We start from the raw sequence: 25,147 nt of genomic DNA, 5'->3' as shown, positions 1-25,147 counted from the left end.
AAATGTGGAAATTCTTTCCCAGAGATTGTAAAGAGCAATTTATAATATCAGTAAAAGAGTAGATGAATATAGAAAGAACAGTCTCTTATAATATCACGGGGGATAAGGAGTCACATGCAGAAGGAAAATTCCTTTTCACAGACAACTGGATAGGATACATTTACCTCCTAGGGAGTTGTGGTTTAAACCTCTTGATTAAGTAGAACACAATAAATAGATGGGTAGATAATTACAATCCAAGGCCAAAGAGACCTAAAGGCTGATTCAGGCTGTAGCATAAATCAGGTACACAAGTGGCTATGAATTTTATTACATGAACAAGAGGGTTGTAACACTTATTAGAACATTCCACTTAAATATGAGATTTACAATCATGTCTTCAGGTAAGCCCCCACACAAATATCCACTCACTTTTTTGGGGGGGGGGGAATACTAGCATCCCTTTGTATGTTGCTAAGTTTGATTTAAAAAAAGAATTCTATGGTCAAATAATCTTGGAAAACAATGAGTAAAATAAAGTTAAATATATATCTTTACAGCAGACTCCTCCTCATCTCTACCTTTCTCCTATCACTATGAAAACTGTCACAAATTGCAAATGGTGCAAAACAGTAAGGTTTTCTCTTTCTCCTATCCATACTTGTTCTATTTAGTCTTATAAGCAAATTCTTTCGAAAGTTTTCTAAGAGTCTTTAAAAACATGCATTGTGGATTACTAATTGGAAGACCTGGTATATTTTATTCTTATTTAAAGTAATATTTTTTATGAGGATCATATTCAACACCTCAGACTGGGAAACATTGTTCTACAACAGTAAGAGTTACCTACTTGTCAAGATCAACTAGTTGTTCTGTGTTTTAAATTCACCTTCATTATATTTATGATGTACCATCATGCATTGTAGCTGTCCCAATATATGATTTTACCTCATTTCTAAGTTGGAAGATTTTGAGATCAGGAACAACATTTCAGTGATTTTTTTTCATTGCTCTTGACACCTAGCATAATACTTGATCATCCAGACACTTTATAAATATCTGCTCAATTAAAGCAAATTAATTATCCAATGACTTCATTTCTTTTGGGGGCCGAGAAGAAAGAGGGAGAAAAGTTGAGTGTGAGAAAATGAAAGGAAGGACACTATCAGAAAACACTGAAAGAAGGGCCTTTTGGATTAGTCTCTTATGAAACTGAAAGTCATGTTTAAGATTTTAACAAATATCTTAAATGATGAGTGTGGAAGAAAAAGAAGTGTCTAAAGTAGCTATGAATTTCTGCTACAGCTTGAATATGGTTTGTCCCCACCAAGACACCAAAACTCATGTTGATGCTTGGTCTCCAATGGAGTGGTGTTGGGAGGTGGTGACTTTAAGAGGCAAAAAAGGAGTCAAGAGGGACTTTATCACAGGAGTGAGTTCTCACTCTTGTGGGACTGGGTTAGTTACTGCAAGAGAGCAGGTTGTTACAAAGCGAGGCTGCCTCTTGTGTTTGGTCTTTTTGCACATGGCTGCTTCCTTTCCTGTTTCTCCACCATGTTATGACACAAGTGCGAGGCCCTCATCAGAAGCTGAACAGCTGCAGCCATCCTATCTTGGCCCTCCCAGCCTCCAGAATCATGAGCTAAATAATCCACCTTTTTTTTTTTTTTTTTCAGATTATCTAGTCTTGGGTATTTTGTTATGGCAACAGAAAGTCAATCAGGATAAGTATATTTAGTCAAAGAGTTATGAAGGAATGGAGTTATCTATTAATTAATAATTATATTATTATCTTCTATATATTATCTTCTATATCTATCTTGTTAAGTCAGTGTTACACCAGCACCCAAATTTTAATGCCCAGCCTAAGCTAAGTTTCTGGGCTTTCATTGAGTAACTAATATTACCAAGTCAATGGTTTCTTTAGGGAAGTAAGGACAAGGTGAAAACAATGAGGTTTTTTTGTGTGTTCCTGTAAGACGCACAATTGCCTAATATGAAAAGAGCTCAGGCTTTATGTCTGGCCAATGTATATTTCCTTTTATCAAACTATGGTACAAAGCCCTACCCTACAACATGCTTCCAGTGTGACTAAGTCAGGATACGAATGTAGTGATAATACAGGATACAATCCCAGTTAACTGTTAGCACAAACCATTCTGAAGCTATGTTAGCAGAGGCTAGGTTTAACATTTTGTCATTATAAAGAGGCATATAAATGGGATCGATTTATAGGTAGATGATCATTTCCTAAGGAAACAAGTGTTCAGAAACATAATAAAGTTGATAGATAATAGATACAAGTTCTAGAAAAAGGGTATCTTTATCTGGACTCTTGCTTCATGGAAGATGCTACAATGAAAGTGACGTAGGCTCAAAAATGCAAAGATAGAAGAGGTTAAAACAAAGTTAATTCACTGTGTTTGTGGAGAAGGGCAAGGGCTATAGGAGAAATTAGGGCTGAGGGGAATGGGGCTAGGTGGGTAAATACCTGCAAAGAAAAGACTGAAATACAATGTAAAGGGTTGTCCAGGGGAATCCCCCATAAGCAAGTACCTTCCAGCTCAGTGGATCAATATGACTTTATGGAGCAAAGTAAGGGAAAGAGGTCACTAAAACAACGATTTTATACATGAGAAGGTGAAAATTCAAAAACTCCCATTTTTTCAACATAAATGGCTCATGTCATGTGCTAGGAATACATAAAACCCTAGACTATCTTCCATAAATGAAAAGATTAAGGCACAATTCTGTCGTCATGTAATTCATAGTCTACTAGGAGAGACAGACCCAAAAAACAAAGAGCAATGCTACTGAGTGATAAGAGCAGTAAGGAAATATGCTCTCACGGTTGCAGCTGCTATGGGAACATAGGAGAGGAAGGCATTTTTCTCAAGAACAGTGGGTAGGATAATCATAGAAAATTACAGAGAAAGTGACATTTGAAGTTCTCCTAGAATACAGCGCTTGAGATGGAGCAGGGAATCACAGGAAAAGCAAGTAACAAGAGCACAGCACTTCGTGAACAAGGAAGGCAAGGGACCAGGAATGGCTGAAGGGTAAGCTACTCGGGAGGCTGAGGCAGGAGAATAGCTTGAACCCGGGAGGCGGAGGTTGCAGTGAGCTGAGATCATGAGCAAAGCTCCATCTGCCCCCCGACCCCCCTCAAAAAAAAGGACTGAGGCGGGTGTAAGGGGAAGCAGGATGCATGAGAAATGGCTGGGCCAGGTGGTCAGATGCCAGTCAGTCCACTAGAGAGCTTGGATATTATTTAGCAGGCAACAAGAGGAGTTATTTGTTTGTTTGTTTGTTTGTTGTTTGTTATTAGGGAAATGTTCTGAACTTACTTTGGAATGATTATTCTAGTGCCTGATGGCTAGAGCGGTGGGAGAATGGAGACTAGAGGCTAGTGAGAGAGAAGATTCACCCCATTCCCCACCCCAGATTCGGAAACTGTAGGCAGACTGACAAAGGTATGGCTGCATGGTTCCCTCAGGCTTCTTTTCAGACCTACAATGAATCAGGCCCCAGATTTAAGGCTTCTAGGGAAATGGCCATAAAATCAGCAGTAAAAAGAAAGACAAATAATATTCCTAAAATTTAATTAATTTCTCTCTTTCATTTTGCTTGGTTTAATGCTATGCTACACTTTTGATGTGAACAATCTCGACATTGTTCTATTAGTATATTTCACTTTTATATCAAGCCTCACAATTTACTGGTTTTATTTAGGGTAATGCACTCTTATTTGACATATTTATATTATCTTCATTTATTATTAAAAGCAATGTTATGTTTAGGTATTGAGGATCAATAAGACCTCCATAATGTTTATAACGTCATATCTTTTATGGCAAGCTCAGAGTGTTTCAGGTTTGTTTTTATAGGTTATTTTTAAAAGGTAATTTTATAGCCTTTACTCTGCCTTGGGTAAAAAATTGGTTGACAAAAATTCCTTGACTATGCTTGCAAAAGTCTTAATTGGGCCACACAGAAACATAGAATGGATTTTGAGTAACTCTTTAGAGTGAATGCTTCCATCGTTGTGTTGTATTTCCCTAATATATACTAAATTGTCACATGGAAAACTTAATGTAAGTTTCCTTCCTTCCTTCCTTCCTTCCTTCCTTCCTTCCTTCCTTCCTTCCTTCCTTCTTCCTTCCTTCCTTCCTTCCTTCCTTCCTTCCTTCCTTCCTTCCTTTCCTTCCCCCTTTCCTTTTCTTTTTTTTTATTTTTGTTTTTTGGAGGTAAGAGTTACTTTGAGAAATATTCCATATCTTTGACTCTGCCTTTTATTGCTTGTAATTACTAAATGACAAATCTATGACTGCAGAGAATAGCAATCATATTCAATCTATATCTATTGTACCAAATGTGTAACTAATCAATACAGCAAACAAAAATACAGGAGGTATAATTAGAATATAACCTTTATTTGTGGCCCACCAGCCCTTCAAAATTTATTTAAAGTGAAATTTTGCTATCCCTAGATGGAAAGATAAATATCTTATGTTTTTTTTATTCTTAGTTTTAAAATGTCTGTTAATTTAAAAAGTTATATATTTTAATTTAGGTTGTACCAAATGAAATTGCTGTATTTGTACGTTGGAAAAAAAAAGATCAAATAGCAATATTTTCATATGGTTCTGTCTAAATTAAAACCAACAAGGCGAAACATCAAAGCGCATTTGTAGTTAAATCTTCTCTCCTACTTCTACTAAGGGCTTACATGAGGTAAGAAGCCTGTAGTTGAGAAAGATGCATGACTGGCTTTTATTTGTTTTCCTACTTGTTTTCACTTAGAGTGCTAACTGTGATTTCTGACCTTCCAGGGACAGAGGTAGGGAAGATAAATAAGGATAGGAAAATTATTACTGCATTGGTATTATCCTAAGATGAATCAGGTCCTAATAGGTATGTACAACTTTTTCAAGGGTTCTTTGGAGAACTCCCTTCACTGAGATGTCTCACCTACACCCTTGCCCTGAGTGAATGCATCCCACTGCCTCAGTCCCTAAGAATTACAGAGATCTTCTGCGTTCTCTGCAGAGGCAGCCACTCACTTCCAGTAATCCCTAAGGACAGGCTCTGACATGACCTCACGCTGGCTCTTGCTTTTGAGTACCCATGCCAATCCTGGGAAAACACATGCATTCTAACAATCTCTGGGGATTCAGGCTGACTCCAGTGCAGTGACCTCTGCTCCGACTTCCCTGTCAGCAGCTAGACGTAACAGCTGCTGTCATGCTCTGACAATTCAGACAGGAGTTAGGCATTAGTCAATCAACTATGTGTCCCAACTCCAGTATACACATACCAAGATGTGTATGACCCCACTGAAGCCTTTCTGAGTAGGCTCTTTCTACAGAGAAATCCTCTCTACAAATGTAATCAACTACATTCGTAGTCTTTTAGAAATTTGGTATGGATGAGAAGTCTAAAAGTTCTCTGTCCGGCTCTTAGCTTTCTATCTTTTGCACCCTACTCTGGGTAATCTTTCTCACAATTCATTCTTATATCTGTTCCTTTCAGAAACGGAGATAGACAGAATACATAAAGGGGAGAATAAATTCTAGAAGCTAATTCTGCCAATCATAGGGTGGAATTGAATGCTTTCATTAAAAGAAACAAATAAAACTAAATACAAACAAACAAAAAAATCAAATTGATTTAAATTACATTAGCAACCAATCAAGAAAAAGAATTGTCAAGCAAACAAACTGTTTCTGGAAAGAATTACTGTAAGACTATATGAAAGATAAGCACGCTTTTCAGCACGTATTTTCTTTGAAGAGGAAATGTCTTTCCAAATTTTCTATGACAGGATCCACTGAAAGATAATCAAACTTTAAAGAGAGTTTACATGCATTATACTTAAAACCCTATTAAATGTGATTTAGCAAAAGCAATGGCTTGGTAAATATGTCCTTTCCAATCTCTTTATTTTAGAGAATTATTTATGAATTTAGTCACTGATAAAACATAAGCCAAAATAGAAAAAAAAGATTAGAAAAGACTGAACACTAGAGAATAAAGTATAAAGTAATATACTTAAAATAATTTTAAAATACCAGTTATAGAAAAAAGACTCATTAAATGTTCAATAATCAGAGAAAAATACAAAACTGGACTCATTATGATACAAACATTTACTCAACAAGTGCTCATTAAGGGCTTACTATGCTACAGTAAACCACTGGGCTGGCCACTGACGAAGATAAGAAGATGATGCAGCCTTTGCTCTTGAGGTGCCTATTATCTACAGTATGCAGCAAACACAGATAGACAGACAGACGCACACACGCACACTAATGTAATAATTATGCCTTAGTCCAGTGTTTCTCAAACTTTAATCTGTTTAAGAATCATATGGGGCCAGGCACAGTGGCTCAAGCCTGTAATCCCAGCACCTTGGGAGGCCGAGGCACGCGGATCATCTGTGGTCGGGAGTTCAAGACCAGCCTGGCCAACATGGCAAAACCCTGTCTCTACTAAAAAATACAAAAATTAGTTGGGCATGGTAGCACATGCCTGTAATCTCAGCTACTCGGAAGGCTGAGGCACGAGAATTGCTTGAACCCGGAAGGTGGAGGCTGCAGTGAGCCAAGATCGCACCATTGCACTCCAGCCTGGGTGGCAAGAGTGGAACTCCTTGTCAAACAAACAAACAAACAAAAAAGAATCATATGGGTTGCTTGTATATAATGCAGGCCCTATAGCCCCACCCTCAGAGATTCTGATTTTGAAAATTTGGGGTATAGTTCAAGCATCCCAGTGATTTGGAAGAAGAAATTCCATGAGCCATAATTGGAGAAACATTTCATCAGACAGAAGCACCATTAAGGCAGCAGCCTTGTCTGTCATCTTCTCCACTATTACCCAAGCTATAGCATAGAGCTTGGAACATAGTAAGCCCTTAGTACATACATCTGAATAAATGAATGAATGTATATGGTTAAGCTCCACAATCAATGATGAAAGCAAGATGTGACATAAAAATTCAGAAATATAATCAGCTTCTCTCTTTAAAGATCAGGTTCCCTTGGACGAAGTCAGAAGATACTGTAAATGACACTGTGCAGAGTGCTTCATTCAGAAATATTCTTCTCTGTGGATTGAGGTCCTGGATCTTGGTAAATGGAACTGAACTCTTCTGCCTCAGGGTAAGTTCATTTTCCTCCCATTCACTGGTAGCATCTGGAACCCAAGGGCCCTCCTGCATTTGTCTGAATAGAGCCATTGTTCCCTCCAGAAAATACATATAACTTCATGTTGCCCACCCTGGCAGGCTAGAATTCCCTGGTGGACAGGCAGAACGGTCCTCTTTTAGGACTCGCAACACAGAAACGTAAATTAATTATAGTTCTAACTGAAAAGCATCAAAATTGCAGGAGAATAGGATGAGCATATAAGCGATTGACTGTTATTTATTTCTTTACAAAATGGAGTCACTGGCATGGATCTTCACAGAAGCTGTGATTATTATTCTAAAAGAGCCGTATGGATTTTCTTTCTAAAGTTGTGGACCAACTTCAAACATGTGACAGCTGCACTGATTTTCACAAATAGCTACAAAGAAATTAATTTTTAGAGTAATATACATAAGTGAATTTAAAGGTAAAATAAAATATTTAGATGGCTGTATAATAAATTTTAAAAAATATTTCAAGAATGTTATTAGCTTTGGAAGGAAAAAATTAGATAAGAAGATCAAATGGGATGGACAAAACAAGAAGAAGGAGAGAAAGCACATCATGGGCAAAAGTGGAGAAAGCGGGAACACAAGCCATTTCATTTAAGGTATGTTAGTGCAGGCAGTGAGGCATTGCCAAACCTAGCACGGTTTCAGCCAAGAAGCTGCCTGAGGAAGGATGAGGACAGTCATCCTCATGAAATGGAAAGGGATTGAAATCTACTATTTAGGGGCATTAGATGGTACCGGCTCTGAAGCTTCTCTAGAAGTAGAGCCCTCAGAAAGAAAAACAACAACAACAACAAACTGGGCTACAGTTAGAGAGCTGTGTGTGTTCTGATCTGCCATCAGCAAGCAGAAAGACCTTAAACAAGTCAGCCTCTCGTGTCTCCTTCATAAATTGAGGTTTGGGGCCAAATGACCTTTAAGATTCTTTCCAGCTTTAATCTTATGACTCTATGCTATCTTATTGGCCAAAGAGAGAAGGGATAGGGGAAGCGAGGAAAGGAGGAAGGAAGAGTGGTCCTCGGAAGGGAAAAAAGGAGGTCCATGCGGAACAGGTGCCAGAAGGAAGAGCAAGTCGCATCCTGGGGCGGGTCTGTTGAGATGCAGGCTGCCCTGTACCCCGAAGCAAGAAGGGATAAAAAGGTCCCCTACCGTACACTAGTAATTTCACTTGAGAAGGTCAATTGCAAATAAGTCACTCCCGGGGAAAATTACATTTTGTGATACGTAAAAGCCCATTTCATTTTTAATGATTTTACACTGATTTCAATCAGTTCTCTATTGTCCAGTAGGATATATATAACCTTACCCTTCCACTCGCTCTCTACAGAGACCTATTCGGCCTTGGAATGCAGCAATACATTTCACTTTGAGGTTTGAGTTCAACTTTGAAATTTTCAACCACCATCCTTTTAGAAAATTGTATATACATAGATATTAAAATATTAAGAGAGACATAAATATACACAGACACATGAAGACACATGTATGTATATATATGTGCATGTATTATGTTCCAAATTTAATGTAGGTGTGGCAAACATTAACGCAGTCAGAACACTTTTTCAGTGCCTCAGAAACTTCTCCCAAAGTAAAGCCCTCAGGAAAAAAAAAAAAAAAAAAAAAAAAGGAAGATCACTGTACTGATTGCAGTACTATAATCTTAAAGTCTCCTATGCTCTCCACAGCCTCCAAACCATACAACAACCTTTTAGGCTCTGATTCTAGGGCTAATTCCTGACCTGAGGAATTGACTTCATTTTAACATTTTATTTCCCTGTTATCCATTATGTCTGCTCTGTATTTTAATATATATGCCCATATAAGTTTAATAAACATTAAATCAGTCAAATGTATTTAATTAAATGTAATTAAATTAAACTTAGTATCTAAAGTGGAAAAGCTGTGTGAGAAGTTCCACTTCATTTAGTGGCAATAAAGGAGATGTGTTTAGAAATAGATATTAATTGGGGGGATAAACAAACAACTATTTGATTTTATGCAGAGATAGCCAGGGGCATTTGCTTTTAACTTAGGGAAAAGAACTTATTAACAGAGAGAACATCAGGCTTTAAGTAGTATCCTCTGGTCAGTTACTAACTTATTTATATAATATGAGAAAAGAGATTATAATGTGATGGGTTCTTTGGGATGTCAGATTGGTTTCTACAAACTGTGACACCCGGCTCTGATATTACCAAAAGTGGCTCTATCCATTTTAAGTAAGAATTAAATTAGGAGTTTATAGAAATCTATAGGAGTTATTTTTCAAGTGCATTAAAAATGGCAGCTTTCATAATATTTTCTGTTTAGAAAATAACACAGCTTAGATTGGGCACAGTGGCTCACACCTGTAATACCAATGCTTTGAGAGGCAGAGACAGGTGGATCAACCAGAGGCTAGGAGTTTGAGACCAGCCTGGCCAACATGACGAAACCCCATCTCTATTACAAATTTAAAAAATGAGCCAGGTGTGGTGGCACATGCCTGTAATTCCAGCTTCTTGAGAGGCTGAGAAATATGAATTGCTTGAGCCTGGGAGGTGAAGGTTGCAGTGAGCAGAGACTGCACCACTGCACTCCAGCCTGGGCAACAGAGTGAGACTCTGTCTAAAAAAAAAAAGGAAAAAAGAAAAAAATACAGCTTAAACTAATGTCCTTTTTATCAGAAATAAGAACAGGACAATGGATATAAAATTCATTCTCAACTTTAGTTTTATTGATTAATTTGCTTTCAGAATATTTGGTTTTATTAAAAATTTGTGCATTTTTATCTCTAGAACAACAGAAATCAAAACACAAAGTCACATACCTGTGTCTGTTTAGGACCAATATCCATTCTTTCAAGAAGGTCTTTTAAAAAAGCTGTAACACTGTCCCATGGGTAAATACTGTTGGAACCATCCAGCACTATGACTATGTCCAGTTGAGTGCTGCATTCTGCAATAAAAGGAGTCAACTGTGCAAATTTGGAATCTATTTTTTTCAGAGGCATATGAAGTGCTTTCATGGCTGAAAGAAGTTCGCTTTAAAAGATGAACTGATGTTCTCCAAAGTAGATACATTGCTTTAGCAATAAAAAATAGTTTTAGAAAAAGTAAAGGTGATAAAAATATTCATTGCTTTCAATAACAATTGGTGTGGGGTAAAATTCATACCTACTGAATTTTACTTAATATTGTATGAGAGTTATCTTTGCAAATTTTCTCAATATGAATTTTATATAACAGTTTTTATAAAACAGTTTTTGTGCATATCTCAAATGAAGTTACTTCTTTCTTCAAAGAGACTCATTCTTTAAATATAAGCAGCATGACAGCTTTATCTATGATGTTTAAAAATGACTTTGTAAAGTTATTTACACTAATATCAATTCCAAAAATAGCAGTCAGATTTTGTTATATATTGGCAAAGCAAGCATTTACCTAAATTGGTAATGCTGGTAGCTAAGAAAATACTTTAAGCTTTTTGGTATGCTCCTTTGTATACATATGTCTCATTCATTGCATAGGCTTTTCAAACATGCAAAACATTGCATAAAATCTGTACCTCGTACAGGGGCAATGGAATTCACGACTTGAAATGTGGGGCTGACGTCAGAACAGATTCCAGTTGTGTAATGCAAATGTCCACATCTATAGGCATATAAGGGCCCACATGCCTTTAAAAAATTGTTTTAAAATTAGAAATCATTAGACTGAAAATTATATAACAGATCTTACAAAGACTTAAAATGATAGCATATCTGTTGTCAATAAATATCATTCTCTCCATTCTTACCAGAAATCCTCCGTTTGGGTTGGTGACTAAAGTTGATCCAAATGTCATGTTCTCCTTTACTTCTGTGACATTGGGAATTGATGTATTAACTAAAAATAGAACGAAATTTTGTGAGGCAGAAAAAGTTTCACAAAGTGAAATTTTAAGTATTCCTCATTAAGACATTTTATTTGTTTTGCTCATATCATAGCACATTCTTCTTTTGGTTCAACTAATTAGTCTTCCAAGTCTTCTTAAGGAATATAATGAACAAGCTAAGGCTGAAGAGTTGGCTCATGTCCCAGAAACTATTTCAGATAGTTTTGCTGAACTGTGAAAGAACGCAGAACTAGCAGGGCAATGAGAATGTGGGATTGCTTTTTGCACGTTCTTGCTAATTAAAACAAAGTTTTTAATCTCATAATACTGTAGATATAATGTAATCTTGTAACTTTGTTATAAATGACCAGTGATGAAACATGATTTTTGGCAAGAAAAGGGGAAATGGGGAGAAGATCAGAAAAGAAAACTCAAACACCAGTTTTTTGACCATGACTTCCAAAATCATGAGGACATCCTTTGGGTGACAAAGGAAACTAGAGGAATATTAGAGCAGTGTCCAGAAAGTTTTGATAAAGGAAACACAGTAAAGAGACTACATTTGACATTCTGAAGGGAATGTTGCGTCCTGAAGCATGAAGCATGCCACCTGACAATATTGGCAAGAAGTTCCACTTTCTCACACTAAAAAGAAAAAGAAAAAAAGACTGAACAGGAAAAACAAAAACTTCTAAATCTGCTTAGTAGAGTGGAATATTAGAAAGAGGCAAAACTCAGGTTGAGAAAGATTTGTCTCACCGTTTGTTCCAGAAGTTGTTTTCACGTTAAGACTGTATGTGGATTTAAAGTGGGGAATGGAAGCAGAGATTCTGGAATGGTCAGTTGGACTTCCTGATCTGAGCAATGGCCTTTGTCCAAGAGTTTAGTCTGGTTTGCTTTGAAAGCACCTAGAGCTGGGCGATTGTATGCATTGATCTTGTATAATCTGGATAAGAGTTTTATATACAAAGCCTGACCCAGGAAAAGCATTCCTGGGACAATTAGGGACTACAGTGGAAACTTCCCTACTGTACTTGATGTGGCTAAAATCTCTAGCCTAATTTTAAAACTATTCCAATTTCCAGTAAGGGAGGAGTAACTCCTATCAAAACAGCTCCTCTTCAAATCACAACTATAAATTCTAGGAAGAATTAAAAAAATATACATGAAACAATCACCTGAAGGCACTAGAAAGGTGGCAGAAAATGGAGGGGAATACATACTTGGAAGAAGATACTGGCACTAAATGAGTTTCATGTTTTTATGTTTTGTTTTGTTTTTGTCCCCAACCCCTAATCCACCCCCAACCTAGGAAAGGCCCTAGTCAGTGGCTAAAACTCAAATAGAACTCCTAGTCTTACTGTATTGAATAAAAAGAGAACAGAGATTAGGGGCAATGGCAGCAGCTGCAAAGTGAGGAGGAGAGTAGTATATCTTAGAAAAAGAGCCACAAAACAACAGTTCTATAATATGCATATGTATTTTATCCAAATAACTAGATGATTTGAATAGTAAATGTGCAGAGTATATTTCAAATAGTCCAGCTGAAATAAAACCTGAATAAAGATTTTAACTACTTGTCATTGCAAGAAAGTCAATGCTTGGAAATTGAGTTGAGCCAAGTAAATTTCCTGCTAATAAAAAAAGTTAAGACTATTCACAGGCATATAACAGACTCTAGAATCTCCACACCTGTAATTCAAAAATATAATCCAGGTTATGATCCAAAATTACTACCCACAAGACAAGACAGGAAAATGTGACGCAACCTCAAGGAAAGGTAATAAATGGAAAGTGATGTTGAGATATTCCAGATGTTGGAATTATCAGGCAATGGTATTAAAGCAGCTATTATAAGTATGCTTATGCATGTAAGGAAAAAAAGTTCATAATAACAAACAAATAGAAAATTCAAAAAAAAGGAGAGCTGAAAAATACAATATGTGAAATAAACTTGTGGGGCTATAAATCATTTCCATAGTATGTAATATTGTATAGAACATTGACAAGGTTCTAATTTCTAGATAATTTTAATAGGAATTTTCCAGTCACGTTCCAACTATTTCTGTCAAATACACCTATTTCAATATAAATTTATCTTGTGTGATTCTATTTTTAAAATTAAATTTATCTGTTACAATTCCTTTGTTTCTATTTCCTCTTGAAAACCAGGCACTAAGTTAAATTTTGTGGAGGGAATGTGGTGGGCAGGTTTATTTGGAGAAGTTCTTTCACATTACCACTGAATTAGAAAGAATTCTGAAAAATGCAGGGAGTTAAAAGTTATAAAATTAGTAAGATATTCTAATTTATGTATGCTCCTTGATAACTTTCTAAAGCAAATTAAGGACAGAGGGAATCAAAATGGCATTCTATGTGAATCTGGAAGATAAATGATTATAGAAAAATGATTATAGATTATAAATGATTATATGAAAAATGATTATAGATTACTTCTAATACTTTCTTGAGTTGATTAAAATCTGTTTTCTTTTCTTTTTTTTTTTTTTTTTGATGGAGTTTTACTCTTGTTCCTCAGGCTGGAGTGCAATGGCACAATGTTGCCTCACAACCTCCGCCTCCTGGGTTCAAGAGGTTCTCCTGCCTCAGCCTCCTAAGTAGCTGGGATTACAGGCATGTGCCACTACACCCAGCTAATTTTGTATTTTTAGTAGAGGCAGGGTTTCTTCATGTTGGTCAGGCTGGTCTTGAACTCCCGACCTCAGGTGATCCACCTGCCTCAGACTCCCAAAGTGCTGGGATTACAGATGTGAGACACTGCGCCCAGCCCAAAATCTGTTTTCAGTGAGAATACTGGGCATAATTTAAGACCTGATTTTTTTTTTTTTTTTTTTTTGAGACAGGGTCTCACTCTGTCACCCAGGCTGGAGTGCAGTGGCATAATTACCATTCACTGCAGTCTCAAACTCCTGGGCTCAAGCGATCCTCACACCTCATCCTCTTGAGTAGCTGGGACTACAGTAGTGCACCACCCCATCCAGCTATTTTTTTGTGTATTTTGTAGAGACGAGGTTTCGTCAGGTTGCCCAGGCTGATCTCAAACTCCTGGGCTCAAACGATATGCCTGTCTTGACCCCTTAGAGTGTTGGGATTACAGGCGTGACTCACCGCACCTGGCCTAAAAGCAGATTTTTTTATTTTACATACCTGGTAGATCCAACTTTATGCAAGGTAATGATTCACCTCTCCCAACTGGACACTTATAGACATCTCCAGTTCTGTTTTCAGGTTGGCCAACTAAAGGAGAACCAATAAGCACCCTGGAAGTTAAATAAATCAATAAACATTTTTGAACATTGAGAAACAGTTTATATGAGTTGTTTTATGACTGATTTTAAGATAATTGACAGTAACATTCATAATCAGATAATAATCATGCTATTAGTAATTTAATGTCATGTAAACTAAGCAGAGAGCCTACCTCTTGCATGTTGATGTGGATTAAAAAGTATATATACACACACACACATACATATACAATATACATATATGTATATACATGTGTGTATATACATATATGTGTGTATATACATGTATATGTGTGTGTATATGTAGGAGAGATATTTCAGAGATTTTGCTTTATTATTTTATTACTTTATCATATTTTTTATTGGGGTACTGAAATAATCAATAATTATTGGCTAAGTTTGCTACTGTATTAACTTATAAAACACACGTGGAAGTATAAGTGACCTTTTCTGATGATGAACTGATAATTTTATAGAGAAGTCAGGAAATATAAACATTGGATTATTATAAGATTTAATATTAGCATGTGCTAGTTTATAAGTGCTTAGAAAATAAGGATAGTTTATGAGATCCAGGTTAAAATCACTTACTTTCCTTTTAGATAGAATTATAAAACCATTCTAACAGTAATTAATGGAAAAAACATACAATCACAACTGATTTTAGTTCCAACAAGTCTTTTAAGTCTCCCACGATCTCTTCAGGAATCGGATAACTTAAGTAAATAGTAAGATACTTGGGTGGATCCACAGCTGCTGATTTATTGCTTTTATCCAAAAACTCTGGCTGCAAGTAATCAAAGGACTGTAATTACATACTATAAGATTTTGTACTTGGGATTGTGTGAGATTACAACTTTATTTATTATTTTATTTTATTATTATTATTATTTTTTTGAGTCGGAGTCTCGCTCTGTTGCCAGGACGGAGTGCAGTGGCACGACCATGGCCCACTGCAACCTCCGCCTCCTGGGTTCAAGCAATTCTCCTGCCTCAGCCCCCGAAGTAGCTGGGACTACAGGTGCACCCCACCACGCCCAGCTAATTTTTGTATTTTTAGTAAAGACAGGGTTTCACCATGTTGGCCAGGATAGTCTCGGTCTCTTGACCACGTGATCCGCCCACCTTGGCCTCCCAAAGTGCTGGGATTACAGGCATGAGCCACTGCGCCCGGCCAGATGACAACTTTGTTAATGAATTTAGTGAAGATACAGAAAGTATAAATGTAGTTATCAATCAGCACCATAAGACAGAGCAAGAAAAAAATACTTATCAAGTATATCAATATACAGATTTAGGAATTCAGATGAATCTCAACATTCTGGAACAATAAACATAAATGAACTAAAGTTTACTTAGAACCTACATAAATAACTTCGCTCAACTGCATACTATTATTTATATCAGTGCAGGATGTGGGAGCCCTCACTTAATGGGAATTCATGTGAAAAAGGCATGGGGGATTTAGATGACAGCACATAAACATGAGCACAGCCTATTTTAGTGCCAAAAATGCTAATGTGACTTTAGTCTGCAGTGCTGGAAATAGATGCCCTGGTCAAGCAGTGATAGTCCTCCTGTGTTCTGTGCTGGTCAGGCCATGTCTGAAATATCTAAATTAAGAGGGACATACGCACAATGGAATGTATTTAGGAGACTATGACTCAGATAGTTAGGAGTCTGGTAAATTTGTCAGACAAAAGATGCTGGGAAAGTTGGGGATGTTCGGCATGGGGAAAGAATGTCTGCAGGAGAACTGAGAAGTTGCATTGAAGTACAACTTTATTAGGCATACATTTTGAAAATTTAAATATTTGAAAGTCTGTCATATTGAAAAAAACGGGATTTATTTTGTGTAGGCCCTATAGGCATGCTAGTATTAATGAAAATAAATTTTATAAAGCAATTGTAAATATTAAGCTATTGAGACTCTGAAGCATAGTTTTAATATAATGCCTTTGGAAAGCAATTTCTGATTTGTATAAAGAACTACAAAAATGTTCAAATCCTTTAATACATAATTTTTACTTCCGGGAATCTATCCTAAATAAAATGACCTAAAGTAAGAGGGAAAAGCTTAATGCACAAAGATAATGCTCATAGTGTTATATATAATTATGAAAGAGTAAAAGAAATATGGTAAATAAAAACTAATTATTTCAGGATCATTCTATAGCATATTGTACATTCATTGTACGGTAGGATGAAAAATTATTTATGATCGAACTCAAAGTGAAAATTTATCTAATTTAGTGAAAATCTGTGCCCTAATTTAACATGAAAGATAACAAATTAATATGTTCATTATACTACCACTGATAATAACAGCTAGGCTTTATTGAATTTATACCATGTGCTAGGCCCTGTTCTAAGTGCTTTCTGTGTATTAAATAATTTAATCTTCTCCATGAAATATAGAATGAATTTTGGTGCCAGCCTATATGAGTTCAAATTATGGCTTTACTATTTACTTAGCTATATGATTTAGGACAAGTCAATTACCCTGTGATTAGTTTTTTTATCTATAAAATGGAGATCCATTTCAGAGGATCATCAAAAAAATAAATAAGTTAATGTATATAAAATGCTTAGAACAGTGTTTGGCTTATAGTATGTGCTATCTAAATGTCAGTTCTTATTATTATTAGGTATTTATTTCAGATGATTAAACAACTAACATCAATGTTAAAAGATTAATCAGCAATACATCAAGAATATAACAAATTATATTAATGAGGTTATGATTATTTTTTCCTAATATTTTCAGTTGTAAAATATGTAATGGAATAAATTGGCTTTACAGTTAAAAACAGTTTAGAGGAAAAAATGAGCCTACAATTTTAGAAAGTATTTAATTGAGGCTAGAGTAATTAATGTTTATTAACAGTATTTTACATGTCGGGCATTTATGCCAGGTCCTGAGGGTATAAAATGATATAAAAGTGAATAAAACACAATTTTTAGTTTGCTTATAACTAAGAGAGAGAAGCACAACTATACATGTACTATTGCAATATTGAATAGGTCTGAACTTGATGCAACTTCAGCAAAGTCTTAGAAGTAAGAAGAATACCACTCCTTTGATAAATGCCAAGTAGCTCAGTATAACTGCAGTAGAAGTTGAGGCTAGAGAGGTAAAAAGAGTTCAGATCATTAATGTTCTCATAGTCAGCTTTAAGAACTTTAGCTTTATTCTACGTAGGGGGAAGTTGGGAACCACTGAAGCCATTAAAGAGGGGTGTAACGTGATCACCTTTTTTATTTACAAAGCTTATTTGCTTGAAGTGTCATGAGTAAATTGAAGAGGAACAAAATTAGAGTCAAATGACAAGATACAAATTCCTAAAGTAGTCCAGATGAGGATTTGGATTCAGGAAGTACAGAGGATGGAAGGACTAACTCTATAAATATTTAGGATATAAGCTGTCTTAGTTTGGGTTTCTCCAAAAGTAGATCCAAGACAAAAACTTTGGTACAGGTAAGTTTCTTGGAGGTAATTCTAAGTATGTGTAAGTGTAGAGATGGGGAAAAGAAGAGGGGAAAGGAAGAAAGGCCAAGAAAGGATGCACTGATAATGAGTTACTTCTGTAGGCAAGTGGGCTCATTCTTGCTGGGGAACATCTCAGAAACCATGTGGAACATGTATGAGCATGATATGAGCATGGTTGAGGCCCTAAAAGTAAATATTACCACCTCAAAATATAGTGAGAAGAGCACTAAATGTTGACATCTGAAGGTGAAGTAACACTTAAGTATAAGTGGTAAATATTACCACCTCAAAATATAGTGAGAAGAGCACTAAATGTTGACATCTGAAGGTGAAATAACACTTAAGGTTTCAATGAACAAAGGAAGAAAACTAGGTAAGGGTAATCAGAAAGGGAGCAAGAATCAGAAAACAGCAGTGTCACAGAAACCAAAGAAGGAAACAATATAAAGAATAGGAGGCAAGAATGAGAGGTACTGGCCTCATAAAATTTATAGATTCAATGCCATCCCCATCAAGCTACCAATGACTTTCTTCACAGAATTGGAAAAAACTACTTTAAAGTCCATATGGAACCAAAAAAAAGCCCGCATCGCCAAGTCAATCCTAAGCCAAAAGAACAAAGCTGGAGGCATCACGCTACCTGACTTCAAACTATACTACAAGGCTACAGTAACCAAAACAGCATGGTACTGGTACCACAACAGAGACATAGATCAACGGAAAAGAACAGAGCCCTCAGAAATAATGCCGCATATCTACAACCATCTGATCTTTGACAAACCTGACAAAAACAAGCAATGGGGAAAGGATTCCCTATTTAATAAATTGTGCTGGGAAAACTGGCTAGCCATATGTAGAAAGCTGAAACTGGATCCCTTCCTTGCACCTTATACAAAAATTAATTCAAGATGGATAAAAGACTTAAATGTTAGACCTAAAACCATAAAAACCCTAGAAGAAAACCTAGGCAATACCATTCAGGACATAGGCATGGGCAAGGACTTCATGTCTAAAACACCAAAAGCAATGGCAACAAAAGCCAAAATTGACAAATGGGATCTAATTAAACGAAAGAGCTTCTGCATAGCAAAGGAAACTACCATCAGAGTGAACAGGCAACCTACAATTGGGAGAAAATTTTTGCAACCTACTCATCTGACAAAGGGCTAATATCCAGAATCTACAATGAACTCAAACAAATTTACAAGAAAAAAAACAAACGACCCCATCAAAAAGTGGGCAAAGGATATGAACAGACACTTCTCAGAAGAAGACATTTATGCAGCCAAAAAACACATGAAAAAATGCTCATCATCACTGGCCATTAGAGAAATGCAAATCAAAACCATAATGAGATACCATCTCACACCAATTAGAATGGCAATCATTAAAAAGTCAGGAAACAACAGGTGCTGGAGAGGATGTGGAGAAATAGGAATACTTTTACACTGTTGGTGGGACTGTAAACTAGTTTAACCATTGTGGAAGTCAGTGTGGCGATTCCTCAGGGATCTAGAACTAGAAATACCATTTGACCCAGCCATCCCATTACTGGGTATATACTCAAAGGACTATAAATCATGCTGCTATAAAGACACATGCACACGGATGTTTATTGTGGGACTATTCACAATAGCAAAGACTTGGAACCAACCCAAATGTCCAACAACGATAGACTGGATTAAGAAAATGTGGTACATATACACCATGGAATACTATGCAGCCATAAAAATGATGAGTTCATGTCCTTTGTAGGGACATGGATGAAACTGGAAACCATCATTCTCAGTAAACTATCATAAGGACAAAAAACCAAACACTGCATGTTTTCACTCATAGGTGGGAATTGAACAATGAGAACACATGGACACAGGAAGGGGAACATCACACTCCGGGGACTGTTGTGGGGTGGGGGTGGGGGGAGGGACAGCATTAGGAGATATACCTAATGCTAAATGATGAGTTAATGGGTGCAGCACACCAACATGGCACATGGATACATATGTAACAAACCTGCACATTGTGCACATGTACCCTAAAACTTAAAGTATAATAATAATAATAATAATAATAATAATAATAATAAAAGAATGAGAGGTACATGTTTGGTTTGTGGCAGATTTCATTTCAAGTAACTTGGCTAAAAATGAGGGAGATGGGTAGTGTTAATGAATGTGGCTTTTTTCTTTTTCAGGGCAATGACAAACCATTAAGGGCTTGAGGTGTGTCCAAATTTATCATGGAGGCAATCTGCATATGGCTAAGTGATGGCAAGAAAGAAACAGTAACAAGAGAAACCCTGATTTCACAGGAGAGGGAGTAGAATCTCTGAGCAGGTAGATAGGGTGGATCCAGAAGGAGAGGTTTGTCTTAAAAACGAGGAAGAGCGACCATTCCCTAGGCAGCACTCTGAGCAGCCCAATATTGAGCAGTTTGCAAGGGTGGTCGATGGTTTGGAATTTTGTACACTTTTGCAACTTGCTTTGACTTTTATTATTTCATGAGGTAGAATCTGTTTTTCCACCCATTGAATCTAGGATTTGTTTTGATAAATAGGATGCAGCACAAATGATACTATGACTTCTAAGACTAGGCCTTAAAAGGCCTTTACAGATTCCATTTTACCTGTTTTTGAAATCTGAGAACATCATGTGAAGAAGCCCAGTGTTGCTTAACAGAGGATAAGAGGCCACGTGGAACAGAATCGGTGCTTTAGCTGACAGCATGAACTTCCGGACATGGGAGGAAAGCCAGCTTGGACACTCCACCCCGAGTTGAGGGACCAGATGATGAGCCCAGGCAATAGTGGAATACCCATTCAATCCTCAAGAAATTATAGACCATTGCTGCCTTAAGTCACTAAGTATTGGAATGATTTATTATGCAGCAATAGTTAACTGAAGCAGGAAGTGAGGATTAAATTTTGACCTAGTAGCTTCTCTCTCTCTCTCTGTCTCTCTCTCTCTTTTTCTTCTTTGGAAAATAATAGCTGCAGTCATCTAGTGAGATTTATGGAGGAGGTAGAGGGGTGGTGGGCTTGTAGAGAGCGATGAAGATTTAAACCGATAAGGCACACGTAGATCTGTCAGGCAGCTCCTCTGGTCAAGATGAGGTGGGTTGCCTCTGGCCAGGGATGTTTCGGAAGGTGTTTTTATAGTGGATGGGAGTTAGGCCCTCAAAGTCCTTTCCAATTCTAAGATTCCATCATCTAAATAGAACAAATATAAGTTTGTAGAGAAGAACTGACTCACTAGTTGGAAAACATGTAATATCAAGTGGGGAAAATCTAGGATAACTGATGAAAAGTGAGTCTTGTACAGCATGCTACTAGGAGAGCTATTGTGAATTGTAAGGCAGAAGGAAAGGGAGATATGGATAGCCCAGGGAAAAGTGTGGAGACAGGAGAATGAAGATTGAAAATGGAAGATAATGAGAAAGTATGGGTGGCTAGAACTCAGGATAAAGCTTGCTTATACACAGAAAGAGGGAGCTTGAGATTTGGCAAGAATTTGGCTTTGAAGGAAAAGGTCTGGAGTTTATGTTTGATCTCTAGGGCAAGAGAAAGCACTTAGGGTATGGTGATAATTGGAAACTGACCTGATACAGCAATCTCAACCACGGCCTATTGCATATTCTGAGATAAGTGAAGACTGCGGAGTGAGGACTTAGAAAGTGGTAGAGTAGAGGATTCCAGGATTGAGACAGGGAGTTTGGGAGTTGGGACCAACAGTAAAGACCAGGTTAGCAGATCACAGGACTGCTAATTTTCTGTATTTTCCTAGTATCTGTTTTCTCTGAAAACAAACATGAAACTTTTAATAACAAGCTTGAAAGTATGTGTATCTTACCACTTTAATCCTAAGTAAGCCTCACTTTTCTCTAGCTGCATCAAAATAACAAGATCCTAGAAAAGTATGGCATAGGGTTTATAGAATTTCCGGAATCTCCAGCATTTTCAATCCACTCTCTTGCTCAGTTTTTTCTCACAACACTGATCCTATTCTGGCATTTGATGTAACCTACCTGTTTATTAACTTCATTATTTAATTTTTGCACTCTATTCCCCAGTAGAATATAAGCCGAACAACCGTAGGGATTTGTTTTTCTATTTTGTTCACAAACACATCCTTAGTGCCCATACTAGTACCAAGCACGAAATAGGCATTCAATAAATATCTATTGAATGAACGAATTAATGACTGTGTCAAGTACTTAAAAATCTGAATAAGGCAGACCTGGGAATTTACACTTATGTGACCAGTCAAGAGGTCTGGATTGTAAAATCTTTTTTTTCCATTTTGGAGAATATATATTCTGCTTAAGTGGGATGCTATACATGCCTTTGAGTGACACCAGACGCATTTCTCCAGGTCAAACAGCTAGAGAATCCTTGTTGCTAAAGGGAGAGAATTGGCTGAAAAGTCAGAAGGCTGGTCTTCCATATCCTGACCCTGTGACATACTTGCTATATTAAACCTTTGGACATTCATTCTCTGTCTCAGTTTCCTGTCTAGAAAATACAGATGATAACAATGATATCCGCCCAAACCCACAGGGTCAATGTGAAGGCCCAGGCACATTGTTTTATAAACTATGAGAATCATTATTCTAAAATTTAATGCAAGTGAGTTTTAACTTATTACATTTTATTCTTATTAGATCTTGCTTTTTATATGGCATTTTTGCAATGACCTGTATGCAGACTGAGAGGATCAAAACATGTTCTGGATATCATTACTGATTTCTGGAGAAATATCTGATCAACTCAAGGATCATCAAAGTGACAGAAACATATTTCTCCATGAATAAGCTACAATTATAATAATATTTACTAAGCAGAAATATTTGCTATTCACAATAGTCATCTTGTTGTTATGCCCATTATTATATTTATTTGAAGAGTAGCTGGTGTCTGATGTCTCTGTTTCATATTTATGTTTTCTTCCCTGCAAAAGATAGTTTCTTCAAAAGTGTCTTATATTTACATTATTTCATTACCATCCTTTTCACCTAAGTCTGCCTTGATGTCTAATACATAGTTCAAGCCAAAGTCACTCTCACAGTGCCAAGCAAATTCTGCTCGCCAATTTCTTTAATAAATGGAATAAGCATTTTATCATCTCAGAGAATGAAACTTACACGGTGATCCATTAACTGCAGTGATTTGCTCATAAAAGGTGGAGGGGTGGAAATGAGGGGAGCCAAAGAAATGACAAGTTTGGCAATGAGGAAATTTCAACTTCAAAAGCATTAGAAGCAATGTAAAATAAGCATATTAAAATCTGTAACAGAAAATTGTGTAAACCCTTAAAATGTCTCTCCTCCCTAGTCTGGAATAGCTCCACATTAGCAGGGATTCTTTTTTCTTTTACAACACAGGCATATTGGAAATAGGGTATCAATCACATGAGCCCATTGGTACCCTGACCTGGCATAAAGCAGGATCCTCTAGGGAAAAGGCATGAGGTCAAGATAATTGATAAACATTGGGTTAAAGTTTGGCAAGGGTGGATCCTGAAAATCTACTTTGAGATCAGACAGGTCTAGTTAAGTCACTGAAGCCCCCAAGAAAGCTTGCTTGAAGGGCAGTTAAAAGGGTAGGCACACATGCTGGAAGGAATGAAGCAAAGCAGCAACAGATTAGAGTGGAAAGCCCCAAACAGACATCTCACATTTTCCCATTCAGCTGAGACCTGGCCATGCTGATGTTTACCACCAAATCTGGAGATCTGGAAGGCTTGTGCTGTGCTGAGCATGTTTGAATTTCTTTTCCTCAAAGCAAAATTATGAAGGCGATTATGTTCTTTCTGAATTCTTCTGAACCACATTGCAATTACTTGGATGCTCCAGCTCATGCTAAACATAATGAACAACGGCTGATCTTAATCAGATGTATGATGTGTTCTGCTACTGAGAAAGCATGTGGCTTCTGAGCCAAAGATATAAATTACACTTCACAGCAAACTTCTGAACAGTAAAGAGGATATAAGTCTACCTTTTCTGTTAACTTATACTTCTTTCGAACGAATTAAAGCTATGTTTTTCAAATACACAGACTATACTTGTCATGGGCCAACAAGTGCTCCTTCTATAGGCGTACTATAGTCACGATGTAAGATGGGTCAGGATAATTTTTTTTAATATGAGGTTATGAAATTCGAAAGCGTATGTTTATTGCGGCACTATTCACAATTGCAAAGAGTTGGAACCAACCCAAATGTCCAACAACGATAGACTGGATTAAGAAAATGTGGCACATATACACCATGGAATACTATGCATAAAAAATGATGAGTTCATGTCCTTTGTAGGGACATGGATGAAGCTGGAAACCATCATTCTCAGTAAACTATCACAAGGACAAAAAACCAAACACCGCATGTTCTCACTCATAGGTGGGAATTGAACAATGAGAACTCATGGACACAGGAAGGGGAACATCACACTCCGGGGACTGTTGTGGGGTGGGGGGAGGGGGGAGGGACAGCATTAGGAGATATACCTAATGCTAAATGACGAGTTAATGGGTGCAGCAAAACAACATGGCACATGGATACATATGTAACAAACCTGCACATTGTGCACATGTACCCTAAAACCTAAAGTATAATAATAAAAAAAATAGAAAAAAAAGAAATTCGAAAGCATGAGCAGTAAATATGACTTATGAAGATGCCTACCTCTAGAGATAATTAAATAACAAAATCCATGTTCCTCCAAATATGTCAATTATTCTGTAGCGCATTTCTTGAAGTAAGTCTGCAATCTATCTGTTTTTATAGACACTTACAGAACATCCAAACATGTTCCTACAGTTTATTTTGCACTACCAGATCCCAGATCTCTTTAGAACAATATGCTGCTACCATGCTATCCTTAAAAGTTTGGAAATTTAGGTATTGGTAATTTGCTACTTTTAAATTCAATTGCCCACATCTTTTTGGTTGCTCTGATTTTTCACAACTTTTCCATAAAATCATTGTAAATAATAAATGTCAACGTGAGATTTAAGTTTCTGATATCATCTACATTCAAATGCTTACAAACTTACACACATATTAATATGTAAAGTCTGGTACCTACCACAAAGATAGTTTTTAACAACATTTACTTTTAAATATAGTTCTAATGAAAAAAAAGGCACAAGACTGAGTGTAGAGATGAAATCTATTACAGCTCTGGTCCTAAGTAGTTGCATTTCCCTAGGAGAGTCACATTTAACTTTATTTTTTATGCAGCTTTTTTTAAAATTGATGATAACAGAGAGTTAAACTAGATTTAGTTGTTCAGCCAACAAATAATGATTGTGTTCATATTATGTATAAGGCCTCATGCTAGATGTGGGGTAGTGCC

General features: G+C 36.7%; 1 protein-coding gene across 1 annotated transcript in view; it reads right to left on the bottom strand.

The window, feature by feature from the left end:
- Positions 1-25,147, bottom strand: part of ITGA1 (integrin subunit alpha 1) — a 170,613-nt gene that overhangs the window by 80,313 nt on the left and 65,153 nt on the right. Inside the window, exons 3-6 of the mRNA XM_032144683.2 lie at positions 14,204-14,316; positions 10,958-11,046; positions 10,727-10,838; positions 9,990-10,117 (exon numbers count right to left, since the gene is read on the bottom strand). Of these exons, the coding sequence (XP_032000574.1) occupies positions 9,990-10,117; positions 10,727-10,838; positions 10,958-11,046; positions 14,204-14,316 (442 nt within the window). The remainder of the gene's footprint in view (positions 1-9,989; positions 10,118-10,726; positions 10,839-10,957; positions 11,047-14,203; positions 14,317-25,147) is intronic.

The sequence above is a fragment of the Hylobates moloch genome, unplaced genomic scaffold, assembly GCF_009828535.3.
Source record: "Hylobates moloch isolate HMO894 unplaced genomic scaffold, HMol_V3 SCAFFOLD_23, whole genome shotgun sequence".
NCBI lineage: Eukaryota > Metazoa > Chordata > Mammalia > Primates > Hylobatidae > Hylobates > Hylobates moloch.
The sequence above is the reverse complement of the archived record's forward strand: the minus strand, read 5'-3'. Positions and strand labels throughout refer to the sequence as shown.